General features: G+C 50.1%; 1 protein-coding gene across 1 annotated transcript; it reads left to right on the forward strand.

Moving 5' to 3' along the window:
* Positions 1 to 202: 202 nt before the first annotated feature.
* Positions 203 to 18,643, forward strand: igsf8 (immunoglobulin superfamily, member 8). Its single transcript, XM_059950627.1, has 6 exons — positions 203 to 279; positions 4,222 to 4,596; positions 7,121 to 7,549; positions 10,364 to 10,759; positions 11,593 to 11,716; positions 16,897 to 18,643. The coding sequence occupies exons 1-6, from the start codon at positions 222 to 224 to the stop codon at positions 16,898 to 16,900; spliced, it is 1,386 nt and encodes a 461-aa protein (XP_059806610.1). The 5' UTR covers positions 203 to 221; the 3' UTR covers positions 16,901 to 18,643.
* The last annotated feature ends 3,891 nt before the right edge of the window (positions 18,644 to 22,534 follow it).

Genomic DNA, 22,534 nt, shown 5'->3' on the forward strand with positions numbered 1-22,534 from the left:
GATGGGTGTGAGACTGAGAGTGGGAGTGAGACAACAGAGGAGAGGGAGGTAAGATGGGAGAGGGGAGGGGGAGGGGCACTGTAGACAGGGCAAGATGAGCGGGATGTGCGGATGCCCAGAGACGAGGAGGGGAGGGGTTTGGAGCCGGGGCGGGGCAGAAGAGCCGGGATGCTGCTGTCTGGTGCTTGCGGTTTGTCCTCGCTTCTAGGCACGGTTGTGTGATGGAGGGGCGGAACCGAGCCCGGGGCTTCCTGTTGGTGCTGCTGTGTGTTGGACCCGGTGAGACTGCGCCGCTGCCGGGGCTTCGTTTGTGTTGTGAGCGCGTTGTAGGAGGAGGCGGCGGCGGGTCGGGGTCGTTCGTGGGCCGCGTGCGCGGAGGGAGGGAGGGAGGGATGGAGGGAGGTTCGTGGGAGGAGGTATGGAAAGGGGGTGCCTGGACGGAGGGGTGGAGGGAGAGAGGGTAGACAAGCACAGAGAACTAACAGTGGGATTATATCAGATTGGAGAAACAGAGGGAACAGAGTAGGAGATAAAAAGGGAAATTTGTGGGAGGAGAAGAAGAGGCAGGTGGGGAAGGTGAATGGAGTGGAAAGAGGAGTGGAGGAAGGGAATGTGCTGGTGACAGGACAGATGGAGGGGCGTTGCTATCTCTCTCTCTGCCTGTGTATCATCCACTGTGCACTTACACATCTATTTTTAAACACGTTTTCTGGAAGACACATCAAAACACGTTCCCAATGGCGCAGGGGAACAGATCGGCTTCAAACCAGCCTTCAACTATGAACCCGCAAGGGATAAAAAGTAAATAGGATGAGGTTAGACACAGAGTGAAGCTTCTTCTACATTATCCCATCATACACTCCCTGGGTTAGATACTGAGTGGAGCTCCCTCTACACTGTCCCATCATACACTCCTGGGGTTAAGCACAGAGTGAAGCTCCCTCTCCAATGTCCCTGCTTACTCTCCCAGGGCATGGGTCAGGCACAGAGTGAATCTCCCTGTACACTGTCCCATCATACATTCCTAGGGAATAGGTTAAACATAGAGTGAAATGCCATCTGCACTGTCCAATTATACACTCCCAGTTGGGAATGAGTGAGAACTGGCTGGGTCCAATGGAATGTAGGCAGTTGGGTTGAGTTGGAAGCATCTCGGGTCCATTGGAAGTGCAGATGGTGGGAGTGAATGGGGAAGGGCTCAGGTCTTTTGAGAACGCTTATGTTGGGAGAGAGTGGGAAGGGTTGGGATCCATTGGGTGTGCAGATGGTGATAATCAGTAGGAAGGCGCACAAGTCCAGTGGGAGTGGGTCGGAAAGGGTGAGGTCCATTTGGAGTGGGAGTGTGGAGCAAGGGTTGGGCTGGTTGGGAATGCAGATACTGAGAGGTAATTGGAAGGGTGGGCTTTCTTGTTTTTATGGACAGTGGGAGTGAGTGGGTAGGGGCTTGGATCTGCAGTTAGTGTGGAAAGGGTGGAGTCTGTTAGAAGTGCACACAGTGGATAGGAGTGGGACGGGTTTGAGTCCATTTGGAGTTCAGATCCTGGGAAAGGGTGGGGTTCATTGGGGTGTAGACGGTAGGTGTGAATGGGAAGAGTGGGACACATTGGGAGTGTGTATAGTGGTAGTGAATGGGAAGAGTGGGCCCCATAGGGTGTGCAGACAGTGGAAGTGAGTGGGAAAAGTGGGGACCATTGCGAGTGTGGATGGTGGAAGTGAGTGGGAAGAATGGGGCCCACTGGGAGTGTGGATGGTGATAGTGATTGAGAAGGATGAGGCCCATTGGAAGTGTGGATGGTGATAGTGAATGAGAAGAGTGGGGCCCATTGGGAGTGTGGATGTGGTAGTGAGTGGGGCCCATTGGGAGTGTGGATGGTGGTAGTGAGTGGGGCCCATTGGGAGTGGGGATGGTGGTAGTGAGTGGGGCCCATTGGGAGTGTGGATGGTGGTAGTGAGTGGGGCCCATTGGGAGTGTGGATGGTGGTAGTGAGTGGGGCCCATTGGGAGTGGGGATGGTGGTAGTGAGTGGGGCCCATTGGGAGTGTGGATGGTGGTAGTGAGTAGGAAGAGTGGGGCCCATTGGGAGTGTGGATGGTGGTAGTGAGTGGGGCCCATTGGGAGTGTGGATGGTTGTAGTGAGTGGGAAGAGTGGGGTCCATTGGGAGTGTGTATGGTGGTAGTGAGTGGGAAGAGTGGGGTCCATTGGGAGTGTGTATGGTGGTAGTGAGTGGGAAGATTGGGGCCCATTGGGAGTGTGGATGGTGGTAGTGAGTGGGAAGAGTGGGGTCCATTGGGAGTGTGTATGGTGGAAGTGAGAGGGAAGAGTGGGGTCCATTGGGAGTGTGTATGGTGGTAGTGAGTGGGAAGAGTGGGGCCCATTGGGAGTGTGGATGGTGGTAGTGAGTGGGGCCCATTGGGAGTGTGGATGGTGGTAGTGAGTGGGGCCCATTGGGAGTGGGGATGGTGGTAGTGAGTGGGAAGATTGGGGCCCATTGGGAGTGAGGATGGTGGTAGTGAGTGGGAAGAGTGGGGTCCATTGGGAGTGTGTATGGTGGTAGTGAGAGGGAAGAGTGGGGTCCATTGGGAGTGTGTATGGTGGTAGTGAGTGGGAAGAGTGGGGCCCATTGGGAGTGTGGATGGTGGTAGTGAGTGGGGCCCATTGGGAGTGTGGATGGTGGTAGTGAGTGGGGCCCATTGGGAGTGGGGATGGTGGTAGTGAGTGGGGCCCATTGGGAGTGTGGATGGTGGTAGTGAGTAGGAAGAGTGGGGCCCATTGGGAGTGTGGATGGTGGTAGTGAGTGGGGCCCATTGGGAGTGTGGATGGTTGTAGTGAGTGGGAAGAGTGGGGTCCATTGGGAGTGTGTATGGTGGTAGTGAGTGGGAAGAGTGGGGTCCATTGGGAGTGTGTATGGTGGTAGTGAGTGGGAAGATTGGGGCCCATTGGGAGTGTGGATGGTGGTAGTGAGTGGGAAGAGTTGGGTCCATTGGGAGTGTGTATGGTGGTAGTGAGAGGGAAGAGTGGGGTCCATTGGGAGTGTGTATGGTGGTAGTGAGTGGGAAGAGTGGGGTCCATTGGGAGTGGGTATGGTGGTAGTGAGCGGGAAGGGTGAGGCCCATTGGGAGTGTGGATGGTGGTAGTGAGTGGGAAGAGTTGGGTCCATTGGGAGTGTGGATGGTGGTAGTGAGTGGGAAGAGTTGGGTCCATTGGGAGTGTGGATGGTGGTAGTGAGTGGGAAGAGTGGGGCCCATTGGGAGTGTGGATGGTGGTAGTGAGTGGGAAGAGTGGGGTCCATTGGGAGTGGGTATGGTGGTAGTGAGCGGGAAGGGTGAGGCCCATTGGGAGTGTGGATGGTGGTAGTGAGTGGGAAGAGTGGGGTCCATTGGGAGTGTGTATGGTGGTAGTGAGTGGGAAGAGTGGGGTCCATTGGGAGTGTGTATGGTGGTAGTGAGTGGGAAGAGTGGGGCCCATTGGTAGTGTGGATGGTGGTAGTGAGTGGGAAGAGTGGGGTCCATTGGGAGTGTGTATGGTGGTAGTGAGAGGGAAGAGTGGGGCCCATTGGGAGTGTGGATGGTGGTAGTGAGTAGGAAGAGTGGGGCCCATTGGGAGTGTGGATGGTGGTTGTGAGTGGGAAGAGTGGGGTCCATTGGGAGTGTGGATGGTGGTAGTGAGTAGGAAGAGTGGGGCCCATTGGGAGTGTGAATGGTGGTAGTGAGTGGGGCCCATTGGGAGTGTGTATGGTGGTAGTGAGTGGGAAGAGTGGGGCCCATTGGGAGTGTGGATGGTGGTAATGAGTGGGAAGAGTGGGGTCCATTGGGAGTGTGTATGGTGGTAGTGAGAGGGAAGAGTGGGGCCCATTGGGAGTGTGTATGTTGGTAGTGAGTGGGAAGAGTTGGGTCCATTGGGAGTGTGGATGGTGGTAGTGAGTGGGAAGAGTGGGGCCCATTGGGAGTGTGGATGGTGGTAGTGAGTGGGAAGAGTGGGGTCCATTGGGAGTGTGGATGGTGGTAGTGAGTGGGGCCCATTGGGAGTGTGGATGGTGGTAGTGAGTGGGGCCCATTGGGAGTGTGGATGGTGGTAGTGAGTGGGGCCCATTGGGAGTGTGGATGGTGGTAGTGAGTGGGGCCCATTGGGAGTGTGGATGGTGGTTGTGAGTGGGAAGAGTGGGGCCCATTGGGAGTGCAGACAGTAGCAAGCCTGTTCTTGTGACCTTGTTTCCCTTGCAGCATTGACGAAGTTGTCAAGAATTGCCGTTCCCCAAGGACCCCTCCACAGGGTTGAGGGAAGCCATGTCTCACTCTCCTGCAATGTGTCACACTACAAGGGGTCTGATGGGCTGGATTTTGAATGGTCCCTGCTTCATCCCTCAGAGCCCCCACTGAGAATGGGTTTGATCAGCACTCGGAATGAAGCATTTACCCATGCTGGCTTCCAGCACAGAGTACTGGCAGGGGAAATCCGTATCAGACGCACCTCTCCAAGCTCCGTCCAGCTACTCATAAGGAAGCTTCGCAAAACTGACGCGGGCAACTTGGAATGTTGTGTCCCTCCAGCGGCAGGGAGACACCATGATCCGTACAAGGCCTATGTCACGCTGAGAGGTAGGCTGGAAAACTGGAACAGGACGGTTCTGTAAATGCAGAACAGTCCAAAATGGGGAGAGGCTCTTTGGCCAGCAATTTTGTGCTAAACTGATTAAGTTATTATTTAAGTGCCTAACTGAACTAATTCCTTCTGCTGATACAATATCCACATCCCTCTATGTGCCTCTCTCAGAGCCCCTTAACCATCTCCATTGTTCTTGCATCACCTGCAGCATATTCCAAGTACCCACCGCACTCTGTGTGTTTAAAAAAAAACTTGTCCTGTACATCTGTTCTGAACTTACCCTCCCTCACCTTAAATACATGACCTCTAGTATTGGATCTTCCAGCTCTGGGAAAAAGATACCTGCTGTCTGCTCCGTCTTTGCCTCTCATAAATTTACAAACTTCTATCAGATTTCTCCTCAGACTTTGCCGCTCCAGAGAATACAGTTCAACTTGTTCTTTATCTCATGGATGAGCCTCTCATAGGAGACCTTGTCAGACACCTTACTAAAATCCATGTAGCCAACATCCACAGCTTTACCTTCATCAATCACCCTCCTCACCTCCATAAAAGACTCATTTAAGTTAGTAAGACTGTACTTGCCTCACACAAAGGCATATTGACTCTCCCTAACTAAGCCATTGTTTCCCAAATGCTCATAAATCCTATCCCTAAGAATCTTCTCCAGAACCTTCCCGGCCACTGAGATGAGACTTACCAGTCCATAGTTTCCTGCATTATCCCCATTTCTCCTCTTGAATAATGGAACATTAACTACTCGGAAATCTGTATTGTGCTGTAGGTTTTCTATGTTTCTAAATCTTTCAGGACCTTTTCTGTGGCTAAAGAAGACACAAAGCTTTTGGTCAAGACCCCAGCAATCAAATCTCCAACCTCTCTCAATAACCTTGGGTATATTCCATCAGAACCTGAGGACTTATCCATTTTAATGTTACTTAAGAGACACAGCATGACGTTTTATATTATAGCAAAATGCTTTACATTCCACACTGATCTCCATGTCCTCCTGCTTAGTAAATATTGATGCAAGATTCTCATTCGGGACTTCACCCACATCCTCGTCTTCCAAGCATATGATCACTCCATTAAACGTTGACTGCTCGTTTCCACAGATGCTGCCCGACCTGCTGAGTTCCTCCAGCTTGTTGTACATGTTGCTTTGACCACAGCATCTGTAGTGTATTTTGTTATCACTCCATTATCCTAGTGTGATCCTAATTATCTTTCTTTTGATGTATATATAGAAGCCATATTGTCTTTAATCATACTTGCCAAGGAATTTTTTTGACCCCTCCTAGCTCTCCTAATTCCCTTCTTGAGAGTTTTTTTCTAGCTTCTTAAGCATCCTCACCACAGATTCCAACCAGAAAAGGCTCCCTTTATTCCCATCTTTTTCCTCCTGCCAGTCAGCCACTGCTCCATCCATGCTCACATCTTTGTTGTGATACTGTGGGCTCTTAACTTGTAAAACAGTCTTATATGGCTCCTTGTAAAAGGCCTTCTGAAAACCCAAGTAAACAGCATCAGCTGACTCTCCTTCATCTATCTTGCTTGTTATTTCTTCAAAGAGTTTCAATAGGTTTGTCAGGCAAGATTTTCCCTTCAGGAAAAGATGCAGACTACAGCCTGTTTTAGCATATGCCTCCAGGTAACGTGAAACCACATCCTTAACAACAAACTCCAACATCTTCCCAACCATTGAGGTCAGACTAACTGGCCTATAATTTCCTTCCTTCTGGCTCTCTCCCTTCTTGATGAGTGGAGTGACATTTGCAATTTTCCAGTCCTCTGGAACCATGCCAGAATCTGGTCATCCTTGAAAGATCACTTCTAATGCCACAATCTCTTCAACCACCTCTTCCCTGGAGTGTATACCATCTGCTCCAGGTGACTTATCTACCTTCAGATCTTTCAATTTCCCAACAACTTTCTCCCTAGTAAAGGCAACTTCACACACTTCTGCTCCCTATTATGTTCATTATTGTATTCCTCTGCCTTTTCCTTATCTTCCATTACTACCTCTCCAGCATATTTCCCAGCAGTCTGATATCCACTCTTGCCCATCTTTTACTCTGTCTGTCCTTCTTCAGTCTACACTGGTGGTCCTGCTTTTCAGCTTCCTACCTAAAATCTCTCTTCTGGACCTCCTCCCTTTTCCTACCTATGTTGTTGGTATGATATGTACAAGACTTCTGGCTCCTCACTCTTCCTCTTCAGAATGCTGTGGACATGATCTGAGACATCCTTGCTTATTAGGGATGTGGACACTGGGAGTGACTGTGAAGAGATGGGTCCATTGGGAGTGCGAACAGTGAAAGTGAATGGGAAGGGTTCTGGTCTAAGAGATATGGATGATGTGTGGCTCATTGTAACTAATCATTGTTCTCTTTGTCTCTCCCACTGCATCTCTTCGGCAATTCCCACTCCCTGCTCACCCTTCCCAATTTCTGCCCCATCCAACACTAACCCACACCCCCACTCTCCCCATCATCTCCATCTCCATCCCCTGCCCAGTACTGCCGGACACCCTGCAGTTGACAGCCCCAGAAGACTCACCAGTTCCCCTCTCCCTCCAGGAGGGTAAGCCCTTTGCACTCCATTGTGAGGCGGCCTCTCTGTCAGCAGTACACACACACCTGTCTGTGCATTTTGTGCTGGTGACCGGGGAGAGACGTGCACAACGGATGGTAGCAGGGCTGGATCGGGACCAGGTGCTGAGTTCTGAACTGGGGGGCCCTTTCTGGAGCCGCTTCACACAGGGGGAGGTAGGGCTGCAGAGGCTTGGGCACAGCTCCTACCACCTCCACCTCCAGCATGTTCAGCCAGAGGATGCCGGCCGCTACGACTGTGTGGCTGCACAGTGGCTCCAGGACCCGGATGGACACTGGCAGAAGATCAAGGAAAAGAGCGTCTCGCTGGTGGATCTGAGCGTCCAGCCCAACGGTAGGCAGCTGAACACGGGTCAGACACAGTGAAGTTCCTTCTGCCCTGTCCCATCACACACTCCCAGGACATGGATCAGACACACAGTGAGGCTCCCTCTTCACTGTCCCATCACACACTCCCAGGGCACAGGTCAAACACAGAGTGAAACTCCCTCTACACTGACCCATCACAAACTCCCACGGCAGTGTAGAGAGTACTTGTTTCTGTGCGGGAAGTTACAGACAGGGAGGTAGGAGTGTGGGGAGTGGAATTGGTCATTAAAGGGTAGCAACGGGAACCTCAGGGTCATTATTGTGGAGGGAGCTGAGAGTGACCATTCCCAGTCTGTGCCTGGCTTCTTCAGTTTAGGGGAGACTTAAGTGTGAACACCCAGCACTCTTTACTGAGCTGGAAGGGGGGCAATTTAGTTCAAGAGAACTAGAACTTAAAAGCAGGGATATACTGCTAAGGTTTAATGCCACTGCCTGGTCAACCCATTTCTGGAATATATGACATTTTGGGGCTCTTTATCTAAGAGCCATGAGCTGGCCCTGGAGATAGCCCTGGGGGCTTGCAGGCATGATCCCAGGGAGATGTTATAGAGGTTTACAAAATTATTAGGGCTATAGATAGGATGAATGGATCCACATCTGTAAAGCTTGACGTATGAGGAGCCTTTGTACTTGATGGAGTTCAGAAGCATTGGAGGTGGGAGGTAGGTTTGGGGTTCTCTCCGAAACCTACCGAATACTGAAAGGCAGGATAGAGTGAATGTCAAGAGGATCTAACCATCGATCTGTGAGTCCAGCCTTAGAATATAGAGAAATCCCTTTAAAACTGAGGTGGTGGGGAATTTCTTCAGCTGGAGAGTAGTGAATGTGAGATTTGTTGCCACAGAGGGCTTTGGAGTCTGAGTCAGTGTATGTTTGTAAGGAAGATATTAGTCAGGTCTTGATTAATAAAGGGGTTAGGGTTACAGGCAGAAGGCAGGAAAAAATATCAGCCATGATTAACTAGCGGATGCAAATGGCCAAATGGCCTATTTCTGTTCTGATATCTAATGATCCTACGTCAAGCAAATCAGGACTGTTTGGTCCTGGCTGGAAGGAAGGGAATGGTGTTGCAAATCCTTGCTCTGTCCAGGAGAGGGGGCGAGAGCAGAGATTTAGGAAAAGCTGTATAGGATATCAGGCCCTTCAGCCCAACTCATCCATGCTGACCAAGGCCTATTTGCATGTGTTTAATCCGTATCCCTCTTTGCTTTTCCTGTATATGTTCTTTTTACATTTTTATAAATGCCTTTTACATTTAATTGCTGACATGGTAATGCAGAAGTTGGTGCAATGCATTGCTGCAGCAGCTTTCACTTATGAGGGTCAATTCCCACCACTGTCTGTAAGGAGTTTTTACGTTCTCCCCGTGACTGCATGGGATTCCTCTGGGTTCCAAGGTTAAGGTTAGTAAGTTGTGTGTATCCTGTTGTCGTTGAAAGCATTGGGATGCTAGTGGGCTGCCCCGCACAATCCTCACTGATTTGATTTGACACACGACACATTTCACTCAATGTTTAGATGTACATGTGACAAATAAAGCTAATCTTTATCTTTACCTCTTCACCTGGCAGGTTGTTCCACACACCCACCGCCCTCTTTATGGAAAACCTAGCCCTCAGGTCCTCTTTAAATCTTTCCCAACTCACCTTCATTTTTCCCATCTGGTTTCGAATTCCCTACCCTCGGGATAAAGACTGTGCCACTCACGATTTTCTAAGCCTTACAACGTCACCTTTCAGCCTCCTATACTTGAGGGAAAACAGTCCCAGTCCGTCCATTCTCTCCAGTCAGTAGATCCAAAAGGCAAGAGGGAAGCCCAGGTTCAGCAAGATGTTTCTCAGCAGATGGAGAAAATATTAAATCATCTTAGAGAGGTAACAACATGGAAACTGTCTATATCTCTCACTAGGTCCTCACTAACATCTACTGCCCAGTCACAAATGGGTGTCAATAGACAATAGACAGTAGGTGCAGGAGTAGGCCATTCGGCCCTTCTAGCCAGCACCGCCATTCGCTGTGATCATGGCTGTTCATACACAATCACTACCCCGTTCCTGCCCTCTCCCCATATCCCTTGACCCCACTATCTATAAGAGCTCTATCTACCTCTCTCTTGAATGCATCCAGAGACTTGGCCTCCACTGCCTTCTGGAGCAGAGCATTCCACATATCCACCACTCTCTGGGTGAAAAAGTTTTTCTGCGTTTCTGTTCTAAATGGCCTACCCCTTATTCTTAAACTGTGGCCTCTAGTTCTGGACTCGCCCATCAGCGGGAACATGCTTCCTGCCTCCAGTGTGTCCAATCCCTTAATAATCTTATATGTTTCAATCAGATCCCCTCTCATCCTTCTAAATTCCAGTGTATACAAGCCCAGTCGCTCCAATCTTTCAACATATGACAGTCCCGCCATTCCGGGAATTAACCTTGTGAACCTACGCTGCACTCCCTCAATAGCAAGAATGTCCTTCCTCAAATTTGTCAAAGCATGTGGGAGTGAGAGAAGAGTGGGGTAATTTGGGCAGGGGGTTAAATAGTCAATACTGTTATACCTAATGTTTGATTCTCCTCCCCCCTCCCCTATTCCCTGTACCCTCTCTCCTCCTCTCTCCCTTGTTCCTCACACCCTCTGTCCTCTCTCCCCCCTCTCCTATTCCTCACACCCTCTCTCCCCTCTCTCTCTTATTCTCTGCACCCTCTCTCTCTCTCCCTTATTCCCTGCACTCTCCCCACCCCTCTCTCTCCACCCTCTCACCCCCACCCCACCCTTTCCTTCCCAGACATGGTCATGCATGCTGCTGTCTCTGTGGTTCCCGGTTCATTGTACCAGGGTGACATGGTGACGATGCTGTGTAATGTCAGCCTGGGCCGGCCGCTGGGGGATGAGCAGCTCTCAGTGGGCTGGTGGGGTCCGGCAGAGGAGCCTCTGGTGCTGCTGGACCGGCGGGGGATAAGCCTGAACACCCCGCTGGGTGGTAGGAGTGCGGCAGGCACTGAACTGGGTATGGACCGGCCAGCAGAGTTCTGCTTCCGTCTGCGTTTGTATGGTGCCCACAGGGAGGACCAGGGCCACTTCCATTGCCGGGTGGGGCTGTGGACACAGAACGAGGCCGGGCACTGGTACCAATCAGCCAAAGCCAGCTCTCCCCCCACCACTCTCTTCCTCTACCTCACCCGTAAGTACTGGGGGGGGGGGGGGAAAGGGCAGGAAGGGGGGTTTCTCTGCTCACTCTCTGCCTCCTTCACTTCCCCCCACTCCCTCTAGCCACAGCTGTCTCCTCCTTCTCCCACATCCATCCCAATGTCCCCTTCCCTGTTTGCCTCTTGTTCTCACAATTTCTCGATTTTTATCTCTGTTTATCTCCTTCTCACAGTTACCCTCTGGCCGCCCCATTTCCCATCCCTCCTTCTCCCTCTGGTGCCCCCTGCCCCATCCCTCCCTCTCCCTCTCCCTCTGGCTGCCCCCTCCACTACCCTACCCTCACCCCTCCCTCTCCCTCTGACTGCCTTCTCACAAACTCCTCCTCTTTCCTCTCCCTCTGACTACCTTCTCTCCTATGTAACCCCATCTGGGTTCTATACCCGCCCCATCAGTGTAACCTCCTCCTTCCCGTATGCTGTTTGGTGGTGGTGAAGGTTCCTGCTGCTTTTAGCATCCCATTGTTGTGGTGTGATGGTGCTTGCCCCATGGTTGGGGAGGGGCAGTGTGAGCTGGATTCCCCCACGGATGGGGAGGGGCAGTGTGGGCTGGTTTCCCCCATGGTTGGGGAGGGGCAGTGTGAGCTGGATTCCCCCACGGATGGGGAGGGACAGTGTGGGCTGGTTTCCCCCATGGTTGGGGAGGGGCATGTGGGCTGGTTTCCCCCACGGGTGGGGACGGGCAGTATGTCTCACCATTCTAGGAGCTGGATTCCCCCACAGGTGGGGAGAGACATTATGTGCTACATTCCCCCATGGCTGGGGAAGGAGAGTTAGAAACTGCAGTCTCACTCCCCTCCTCACTCTGCAGCCTGGGACACACTGCTGTTACCTGCCGTGGTGGGTGTTGTGACCGCCCTGACCGTCTCCATCGCCATCGTTGCTGCCGTCACCTGCTGCTTCCTTCGCCGGCTCGCTAGGAGGAGAGGCACTAAGTGAGTACCATCGCTCCACTCCCGGGGATGGGTGGGGGCAGGGAGCAATCAGCTCCTCCATCTTATCTCACAATCTACAGTCTGATCTGCCTGTGTCTTTGATACGGACATCACCAATCTGCCCCCCTCTGCCCTAGGAACAACCAAAGCCTCTGTTCCCACATCCCGGAAGGGAAGTTCCAATGATTGCTTCTCCTTTGAGGGAGTATATGTCAATGCCAAAATGCACGGCAACTTGTAAGATGGCAGTAAACTCCTTCAGACCACAGGGGACAGAGAGGGCAGGGAGCTCGCAATGAAATTTTAGAATCAGTTCTATCATCACTGACATAGAACAGACTTTCCTCCAATCATCTTAAAATGTTGCCCCTTGAATTGGCCATTTATGCTCTATGAAAAAATCTTTGGCTGTGCACTCTGTCTATGCCTCAAATCATCTTCATACTTATAAGAAATCACCTTTCATCCCCCTTCACTCCAAAGAGAAGAGTTCAACCGATCTTCATAAGACATGCTCTCTAGTCTAGGCAGCATCCTGGTAAATCTCCGTACCCTCTCTAAACATACTTCTTATTATGAGGTGACCAGAATTGAACACAGTATTCCAAATATGGTCTAACCAGGGTTTTATAGAACTGCAGTATTGCCATAGAAACATAGAAAACCTACAGCACAATACAGGCCCTTCAGCCCACAAAGCTGTGCTGAACATGTCCTTACTTTAGAAATTACCTGAGCTCCATGTACCTGTCAAGGAATCTCTAAAAAGACCCTATCATATCCGTGTCCACCACCATCGCCAGCAACCCATTCCATACACTCACCACTCTTTGCGTTTATATAAAAAAAAACAACTTACCCCTGACATCTCCATCACCTGATTTACCAATAGCTCTTGAACTCAATCTCCCAATTAATGAAGACCAACACATCATACACCTTAACGACCCTATCAATTTCTGCAGCAAATTTGAAGGATGGATGTGGACCCCAAGATCCCTCTGTTCCTTCACACCACTAAGAATCCTGCCATTAACCCTATATTCTGCCTTCAAATTTCATTTTCCAAAGTGAATCACTTAATAGTTTTCACTTCTCTATCTGCCACTTGACGGCCCAGCTCTGTATCTAGTCAATACCCAACTCCAACCTACAACATCCATCCACAACTCCATCAACTTAAATATCAAACCACAAACTCACCCTTCCATTTCCTCATCCAAGATGTTTATAAAGAACAGGGGCCCAGAACAGATCCCCGTGGAACACCACTGGTCACTGAGCCCAGTCAGAATATGCTCTATCTACAACCACTCTCTGCTTTCTATGGGAAAATCAATTCTGTACCCACACAGCCAAGTTTCTCTGGATCCCATTCCTCCCGAATTTCTGAATGAGCCCACCATGGGGAACCTTGTCAAACACCTTATGATATGGCCTTTATGGATTTTAATAAGAACATAAGATATAGGAACAGAATTTGGCCATTTGGCCCATCAAGTCCGCTCCACCATTTCATCATGGTTGATCCATTTTCCCTCTCAGCCCCAATTTCCTGCCTTCTCCCCGTAACCCTTCATGCCCTGACCAGTCAAGAAACTATCAACCTCTGCCTTAAATCTACGTAAAGACTTGGCCACCACAGCTGCCTGTGGCAACGAATTCCTCAAATTCACCACCCTCTATCTCAAGAAATTCCACCTCATCTCCATTCTAAAAGGATGCCCCTCTATTCTGCGTCCTCTGGCCCTTGAATTCCCCATCATAGGAAACATCCTCTCCATATCATCTCTATAGGGGCCTTTCAACATTTGATAGGTTTCAACAAGATCCCCTCTTATTCTTCTGAATTGCACTGAATTACAGGCCTAAGGCACAAATGCACAGCGATCTCTTCCCATAATAATTTAAATATATCCCATCCAGGCCCAGGGACTTAGCTATCCTAATGCTTTTAGAACATAGAATAGTACAGCACATTACAGGCCCTTTGGCCCACAATGTTGTGCTGACCCTCATATCCTGCCTCCCATATAACCCCAAACCTTAAATTCCTCCATATACCTGTCTAGTAGTCTCTTAAACTTCACCAGTGTATCTGCCTCCACCACTGACCCAGGCAGTGCATTCCACACACCAACCACTCTCTGAGTAAAAAACCTTCCTCTAATATCCCCCTTGAACTCCCCCCCCCCTTACCTTAAAGCCATGTCCTCTTGTACTGAGCAGTGGTGCCCTGGGGAAGAAGTGCTGGCTGTCCACTCTATCTATTCCTCTTAATATCTTGTACACCTCTATCATGTCTCCCCTCATCCTCCTCCTCTCCAAAGAGTAAAGCCCTAGCTCCCTTAATCTCTGATCATAATCCATACTCTCTAAACCAGGCAGCATCCTGGTAAATCTCCTCTGTACCCTTTCCAATGCTTCCACATCCTTCCTATAGTGAGGCGACCAGAACTGGGCACAGTACTCCGTGTTGTCTAACCAGAGTTTTATAGAGCTGCATCATTACCTTGCGACTCTTAAACTCCATCCCTCGACTTATGAAAGCTAACACCCCATAAGCTTTCTTAACTATCCTAACACCTGTGAGGCAACTTTCAGTAAGGAACTTTTCAAAAGTTCCAGCTCATCTTTCCTAACATCAACATGTGCCAGCACATCCGCTTGTTTTACACTGTTCTCACAAATGTCAGGATCCCTCTCACTGGTGAATTGATGCAATCTCCGACTCCAGCCATGATTCTTTTTTCCCTGATCGGTCCTCTCTCACTCTGGCCATACTCCTGTCCTTCACATTTGGTGTAGAACACATTGGTGTTTTCTGCCAGAAAAAGCAGGATCTCCCAGTGACCATACATTTTAGTTCCACGTCGCATTCCCATTCTGATATGTCTATCCATGGCCTCCCCTACTGTCAAGATGAAGCCACACTCAGGTTGGAGGAACAACACCTTATATTTCATCTAAGTAGCCTCCAATCTGATGGCATGAACTTTGATTTCTCTAACTTCCATTAGTGTCCCCATCCCTTATTTATTTATCTACCTATTTATGTGTTATGTTTCCCCTTTTTTCTTTTTCTTTTCTCTCTCTCTCCCCCTCTCACAATCACTCCTTGCCTGATCTCCATCTCCCTCTGGTGCTCCTCTCCCCCTTTCTTTCTCCCTAGGCCTCCTGTCCCATAATCCTCTCCTGTCTTCTAACATTTTGGATCTCCCCCTCTCCCTCCAACTTTCAAATCTTTTACCATCTCTTCTTTCAGTTAGTCCTGACGAAGGGTCTCGGCCCGAAATGTCGACTGTACTTCTTCCTATAGATGCTGCCTGGCCTGCTGCATTCCACCAGCATTTTGTGGGTGTTTTCCTTAATCTTACTTGCCAAGGCCTTTTCTGGCTCTCTTAGGCCCCTTCTTCAGCTCCTTCCTGGCTACCTTATAATTTTCTAGAGTCTTGTATAATCATTGTTTCCCAAACCTTGAGTAAGCTTCTTTCTTCCTCTTGCCTGGATGATCCACATCTCTTGCCAACCATGACACTTTCACCCTACCATGCTCTCCCTGCCTCAGTGGGACAAACCTATCCAGTCCTGCCTAAGCAATCTCCACATTTCTGTTGTGTATTTCTCTGAGAACATCTGTTCCCAACTTATGCTCTCTAGTTCATAACTTAATGGCATTATAATTCAGCTTCTCCCAATTAAGTAATTAGCCACAATTAAATAATTAACCATAGAATATGCTCCAATCCCTCTCCAAGGCTATAATAAAGGTCAGGGAATTGTGGTCGCTATCTCCAAAATGCTGTCCCACTGAGAGATCTGACACCTGACCTGGTACATAACCTAGCACCAGATCCATATGGTCTCTCCTCCAGTCTGCCTATGTTAGGAATCCTTCCTGGACATATGGGGCTTAGTTCAAAACTTGAGCTGAAAGGAGAAAGATTTAAAAGGGACCTGAGGGGCAACTTTTTCCACACAGAGGGTAGTTGGTATCTGAACGAGCTGCCAGAGGAAGTGGTAGAAATTAGCATAATTATAATTTTTAAAAAGACATACATTCAGTGCCCACTTTATTAGGTATGCCTGAACACCTAATGACTATTGCAAATTTTTATGTACCAGCAACTCAATGCTTAAAAGCATAAAGACATGGTCAAGAGGTTCAGTTGTTCACACTAAACATCAGAATGGGGAAGAAATATTAACTAAGTGACTTACTGGAATAATTGTTGGTCTCAAACTGTTTATCTCCTGGGATTTTTACAAGCAGTCTCTAGAGTTGACAGAGAATGGTGTGAAAAACAAAAAACTATCCAGTGAGTGAAAATGCCTCTTTAATGGGAGAGGTCAAAGGAGAATGGCCAGACTGGTTCAAGCTGACAGGAAGGTAATAGTCACTCAAATAACCATGTCTTACAGTGATGAGCAAAAAAGCATCTCTGAATGCACAACCTTGAAGTGGATGGGCTACAGCAGCAGAAGACCATGAACATATACTCAGTGACCACTTTATTAGGTGCAGGAGGAATGTAGTAAAATGGCCACTGTATATATAATATATAGTATATGTCACAAACAAGAAGTCCCAGCACGGATTACTATTGAACACTGGTGGTCACAAACCTCCAACCAGAATAATATCCTTCTGTGACCTTCTACAGACAAACAATTTGAATCCAAACTACCAACTCACCATAGAGCCCATGAACCCTAATCTTCTAGATCAGCCTCCCATGAGGGTCCCTGTCAAGTGCCTAACTAAAAACCATGTCAACAACATTCATTGCTTTACCTCATCGATTGCCTTCGTCACCTCAGAAAAGTCTGAATCTATAAGTTGTGACCTCCCCCACACAAATCCATGCTGCTGTGCCTAATAAATTGTGCTTTTCCAGATGTGAGTATATTCTACATTGAAGTATCTTCTCCAGTCATTTCCTGACACCAAAGAAGATCCCAGAATCTCTTTGATTTACAACTATGTGTGAAGGAACATTCCCCAGCCCTCCTCGTGTCCATATTTATTACTGCCATACACACAGGCCTTGGGGTCTGAAGCCTCAATTGGGCACAGAAAGCCCCTCCCCCAGTGGCAATTCCTTCCCAAGGCATGGGGGGTGGAAGTGGGTACAGAATGCTTTCATTCAACTCTGACCTTCCCATGCCTTCCTCCACAGGTGACGCCCATGATGTGGGTGAACTGAAGAATTTGTTCTCCAATACGCCCAACTCAGTGCTGACTCCCAGCCCCTTAATCCAGCTGTCTTATTCCAGCAGTTACATTTCCTTATTCATCCTGACCTAACACTTATCACCCCCTCAGTACTGACTCCCAATACAATCCTTGTCACCTCCCCAACACTGACTCCCAATACAATCCTCACATTCCTTCTCCAACTCTTAACTCCCATCACAGCTCTCAGTACCCCATCTCCAACCCTGACACTAACCCAGTCCTCGACATCCCATCTCCAAGCCTGACACCAAACCAACCCGTGATACCCCTTGCCAACAGACTCCCAACCCTCAACACCCTCCCCCAAAACTCTCTCGATATAATCCTCGTCACCACCTCCCCAACATTGACACCAATCTGACACGTTATCCTTCCCAAAAATGTCTCCCCACCTATCGTTGTCATCACCTTTGCAACAGTGACACCAGCCCTACCATCAACTCCTCATCTCCAACCTGATATCAACCCAATCCTTAACACCTCCTCTCCAACCCTCGAAACCACCTACCCCAACACTGATAACAAACCTCACCCTCTCTCCAGCTGTGACACCAACCCATCTTTCCATTCACATTCCCCCACTTCATTACCTTTCCCACCTGGCCCCCTTTAATCCAACCCTGACACCAATTTTTGCTCCCCCAACCTCAACATGACCTTGAAAACACCCCCCCCCCCAACTGAGACTGAATAGATAACCCTAAATACTCCTTGAGCCCAACCTCTCTGGCAGTGCCTCCCCTGGACCCATCCCAGTGAGCACTGGTACCCACCACAAACCCCAAAGATGGAAACCCAACTCAACCAACACAAGACTACTTGTGCTCAGTGGTTCAGGCAGCAGCTGTGGTAAAAGGGAAACAGTTCATACTAGTGGCTGAAGACCCTTTGCTGTAAACAGGAAAGAACAATTAAGTTTGTTAACATTAGAAAGAAGATGGAGGAATGTATAGAATAAAGGGAGGATCCTTGATGGGGTGAGACCAAATAATACCAAGGTCCTTTGGAATATCCCATCCCATTACATGCCTCCTGTTCCATTGGCTCATACATACTTTCCAGCTTTCTATAACCCCCTTGGACCCCTACAACCCTCCTAGTCTCTGTAGCACCTTCTAGCCCCTACCTTTCTCTCTCTCTCTACACCCCTCCCTATCTCTGTAAACCCACCGTACCCTACACCCCTCCCTGTCTCTGTAACCCCACCCATCTCCTACACCCCACCTTGTCTCTGTAACTCCAAATGGCCCCTACATCCCTCCCTTTCATTGTAACACACTCTGGCCCATATCTCCCTCCCTGCCTCTGTTACTCTGTACCTCATAATCTCTCCTCCAACATTCTCACCAGCCACCCAAATTTCTCTCCTTCACTCACACACTGGGGGTCAGTTTTCAACTGAAAATTAACCAACTCTACATATCTCTGGGATGTGGGAGGAGAGTAGAGCATGCAGACTCACAGACAGCAGTTTTAAACCCAGCAACTGTTTAAGCGGGTTGGGATTGGAAATCTGGAGCTGTGGACTGGGGTATACAGTGGTCTTGTGTGAGCAGTAGGAGGAATCTCCAGCTAATAAACTCATTGACCCCAACAATCATACACCACCTGTCCTGTCTGTGGACCCACACTGATCTCATAATCCAAAGAAACATGGGGAAGAATCAAAGTAAATCCTGAGAAACTGACAGAAGAATATCACACCCTTACTCTCTAATAAAAACCATGAACTTTCGGCCTTGAATTACTTGCTGGCCCTGTGTTGTGGGGAGACAACAACTCAACGCTGTTTGCCGGCTGCTCCTCTCCGAATTCTACAGGGTGTGTGGTACTGTCCACCTCAAGCACTTGAGAGAAAGATCGGACCATGGCAGATGAATGGTGACTGCCCTCAACTGATGTTGGTGGTCGGGTGAGAGTGAGGGGAGCAGGGGCAGTAACAGGGGAAGAGATATGGGGTTTACAGTTGCTGGAGGACAGAGAGGGAAAGGATTGGGGATTAGAGTGGGAGAAGGGGAAGGGATTGCGGATTACAGTGGGAGAGGGGAAGGGTTTGGGGATTACAGTGGGAGAAGGGGAAGGGTTTGGGGATTACAGTGGGAGAAGGGGAAGGGTTTGGGGATTACAGTTTGAGAAACGTGGGTTGTTGAAATATAGAGATATGGGAGAAGAGGAATACAAAAAGAGTAAAAGAGGAAGAGAGAGCAATCACATACAAGAGAAAATCTGCAGATGTTGGAAATCCCAGCAAAGCTTTCACTGTACTCTTTTCCTAAATGCTGCCTAGCCTGCTGAATTTCTCTAGCATTTTGAGTGTTGAGCAGGAGAGGAGAATGGGAATTATGAGAGAAACGGGAAAAAACGAATGATAAAGCAAGAGATTCAGAAAGAGAGACATGAAAGGCAGCGAGACGGCAGACTAAGAGAGGTTAATCAGACGGAAGGAGAGGGGCAGAGCTGATGAAAGGCAGAATGTCTTTGAGGTTCAATGACACACCAGTCGCCACTGAGGTTTCATGCTTTATTTAAAGGTAATGCCCGATTGCGTGAAGAGGCGAGCTCTCAGCCTGCGGCCTTTCCCTGGTCTAGAGTGGGCTGCAGCCACCCTGGTAGATTCGGATCCGCCTACGCCCCAGGCGGGCCGCCAGCTGCTCCTCCAGGTCGCCCAAGGAGAGCGCCCGGTGAGAGCCAGCGGGCTCGCCGGAGTCCGGGGTTTGTGCCAGGAGAGCGCCACTAACCCCGTTGCTGCAGCAGTAAGCCAGCCATAGCAGCTGGGGGCTGGCCGCCCTTCCCTTGCCAACGGGCGGCACCCAGGTCTCCCGGCTCCGGCGACCCCGCACGGCGCCTGACACCAAGTAAGCAGCAGACTGGCGACACTCCTGTCGGATGCGGCTCAGCGCGTCTTTGAGGCCAGGCTTCCATTGCTTGTGGTAGAAGGGGCGCGGCACGGCCACGGCGTTGGTGACGGTGTAGGCAGCGCTCCGGCTCGCCCGGCTGCCTTGCAGGTTGGCGGGGTTCAGCATCACTCGGACGTGAGGCGGCCCATCGCCCTTCGGAGGGAGGGCCGGGAACTTGCCCCCCACCGCCTGGCTCCGACGCACAGCGCTATCCGACAGGGCCGCCGGCCCTATCTCCGTCATGTTCCCGTCCGCCTGGGGCTCGGCCAGCTGTGGGGAGCGGGGAGGGAAGCAGCCATCAGTTGCGGCCCCTGAGTAGAGAGATTATCTGCCCTCCCCCGCAGTAAAACTGTTTACACAAGATTAGCGATGTTGATGGAGACGGGGTGGGAGAGGCATTGAGGCTGGTCACCTGAAAGCATGACCTCATGTCGCAGTGGCGCCCTCTGAGGGCCGGGCAGAGCGACTGCACCGTGACATGGCTGCATAGGATTTCCATTGGTGAATGGAATGGGCAAGGGGTAGGGAAAGGAGGAACTATGGGGACTAAAACAAGCACAGAGGCTAGGCAACTCCTGAATGCATGACCTCAATCACCAGTGCCAAGCGCACAGAGCAACCACTGCATGACATGTTTACATTGGTTACCGGGTCTGAACGTGGGGGGGGCGGTGTTGGGGGTGAAGGAATAGAATCAGACATTGAGGTCTAATACTGAAAGCATAGCATTGTACTGGTGTTGCCTTTGTGGTCTGGGCGGGACACCCATAGTGTAATACATTTACATATAGCTCCCAAATGGTGCAGAAGCCAGGGTGAGTGGATTGGGTAGCCATTAGGGTTGGGGAGAACAAATATGGAACACCCTACTCACCTGGGGCTCATACTTCCAGGCGCGATCTACACCTCGCCCTCGGGCGATGTCCAAGTTCCGATACTTGTAGATGAAGGCGGAATAGATAGGCAGGCGTCCAGCGGGGTCAAACAGCGTAGCATAATACACAGTCCCTGAGAACCGCTGGCAGATGTGCGCCTGGGACACGGCCACAAAGCCCGAGGGGGGTGAGCCACGGTAGAAGAACTCCAGGCAGGAAGGCAAGTCATAGAAACGAGAGACCACATCACCATGTACAACAAGACTCCAGCTTGACAGGGTGGTCAGCAGTGCCAGGGGCAGCATGGTTGACAGCAGAAGCGCCAGTGAACACAGTTGAACAGCAGAACCACCAAAAGCACTGGGGAGTCAGTGAGAGCCAAGTGAAACTGGAAACAGCACACGGCATTGGCCAGAGACACAGCAGACAACACGCAAGCACAGCAGAGCGATCAGGATACACCCTCAGCCAAGTTCAATTAGTAATCACTGGGGCCCAGTTAAAGCAGCACTCTGATGCAATCATGCCACGGATTAATACAGCAAGCAACAAACATCATGATACTGACGTCATTACTCACCGTCAGACTGACGCCATTGCACAGTCAGAACAACGCCATTGCACACTGTCAGTCTGACCCCATTCCCCACTGTCAGACTGACTCCATTCCTCACTGTCAGACTGACACCATTGCTCACTGTCAGTCTGACTCCATTCCTCACTGTCATACTGACACCATTGCTCACTGTCAGTCTGACTCCATTCCTCGCTGTCAGTCTGACTCCATTCCTCACTGTCAGACTGACTCCATTCCTCACTGTCAGACTGACGCCATTCCTCACTGTCAGACTGACGCCATTCCTCACTGTCAGACTGACTCCATTCCCCACTGTCAGACTGACGCCATTCCCCACTGTCAGACTGACGCCATTCCCCACTGTCAGTCTGACGCCATTCCTCACTGTCAGTCTGACGCCATTCCGCACTGTCAGACTGACTCCATTCCTCACTGTCAGACTGACGCCATTCCTCACTGTCAGACTGACTCCATTGCTCACTGTCAGTCTGACGCCATTCCTCACTGTCAGACTGACTCCATTCCTCACTGTCAGACTGACGCCATTACTCACTGTCAGACTGACTCCATTCCACACTTTCAGACTGACGCCATTCCTCACTGTCAGTCTGACGCCATTCCCCACTGTCAGACTGACTCCATTCCCCACTGTCAGACTGACTCCATTCCTCACTGTCAGACTGACACCATTGCTCACTGTCAGTCTGACTCCATTCCTCACTGTCATACTGACACCATTGCTCACTGTCAGTCTGATTCCATTCCTCACTGTCAGACTGACACCATTCCTCACTGTCAGACTGACTCCATTCCTCACTGTCAGACTGACGCCATTCCTCACTGTCAGACTGACACCATTCCTCACTGTCAGACTGACTCCATTCCTCACTGTCAGACTGACGCCATTCCTCACTGTCAGACTGACACCATTGCAACTGACACCATTCCTCACTGTCAGACTGACGCCATTCCTCAGTCAGTCTGACGCCATTCCTCACTGTCAGACTGACTCCATTTCCCACTGTCAGACTGACGCCATTCCTCAGTCAGTCTGACGCCATTCCTCACTGTCAGACTGACTCCATTCCTCACTGTCAGACTGACGCCATTCCTCAGTCAGTCTGACGCCATTCCTCACTGTCAGACTGACTCCATTCCTCACTGTCAGACTGACGCCATTCCTCAGTCAGTCTGACGCCATTCCTCACTGTCAGACTGACACCATTGCAA

This window comes from Hypanus sabinus, chromosome 25 (genome assembly GCF_030144855.1).
Source record: "Hypanus sabinus isolate sHypSab1 chromosome 25, sHypSab1.hap1, whole genome shotgun sequence".
NCBI lineage: Eukaryota > Metazoa > Chordata > Chondrichthyes > Myliobatiformes > Dasyatidae > Hypanus > Hypanus sabinus.

What these genes read in the sequence shown, in the direction of transcription:
- igsf8 (XM_059950627.1), top strand. Translation starts at nt 222, where the DNA reads ATGGAGGGGCGGAACCGAGCCCGGGGCTTCCTGTTGGTGCTGCTGTGT. An exon ending in GCTGCTGTGTGTTGGACCCG is followed by an intron (nt 280 to 4,221) that starts GTGAGACTGCGC and finishes TTTCCCTTGCAG; the next exon opens with CATTGACGAAGTTGTCAAGA. An exon ending in TCTGAGCGTCCAGCCCAACG is followed by an intron (nt 7,550 to 10,363) that starts GTAGGCAGCTGA and finishes TTTCCTTCCCAG; the next exon opens with ACATGGTCATGCATGCTGCT.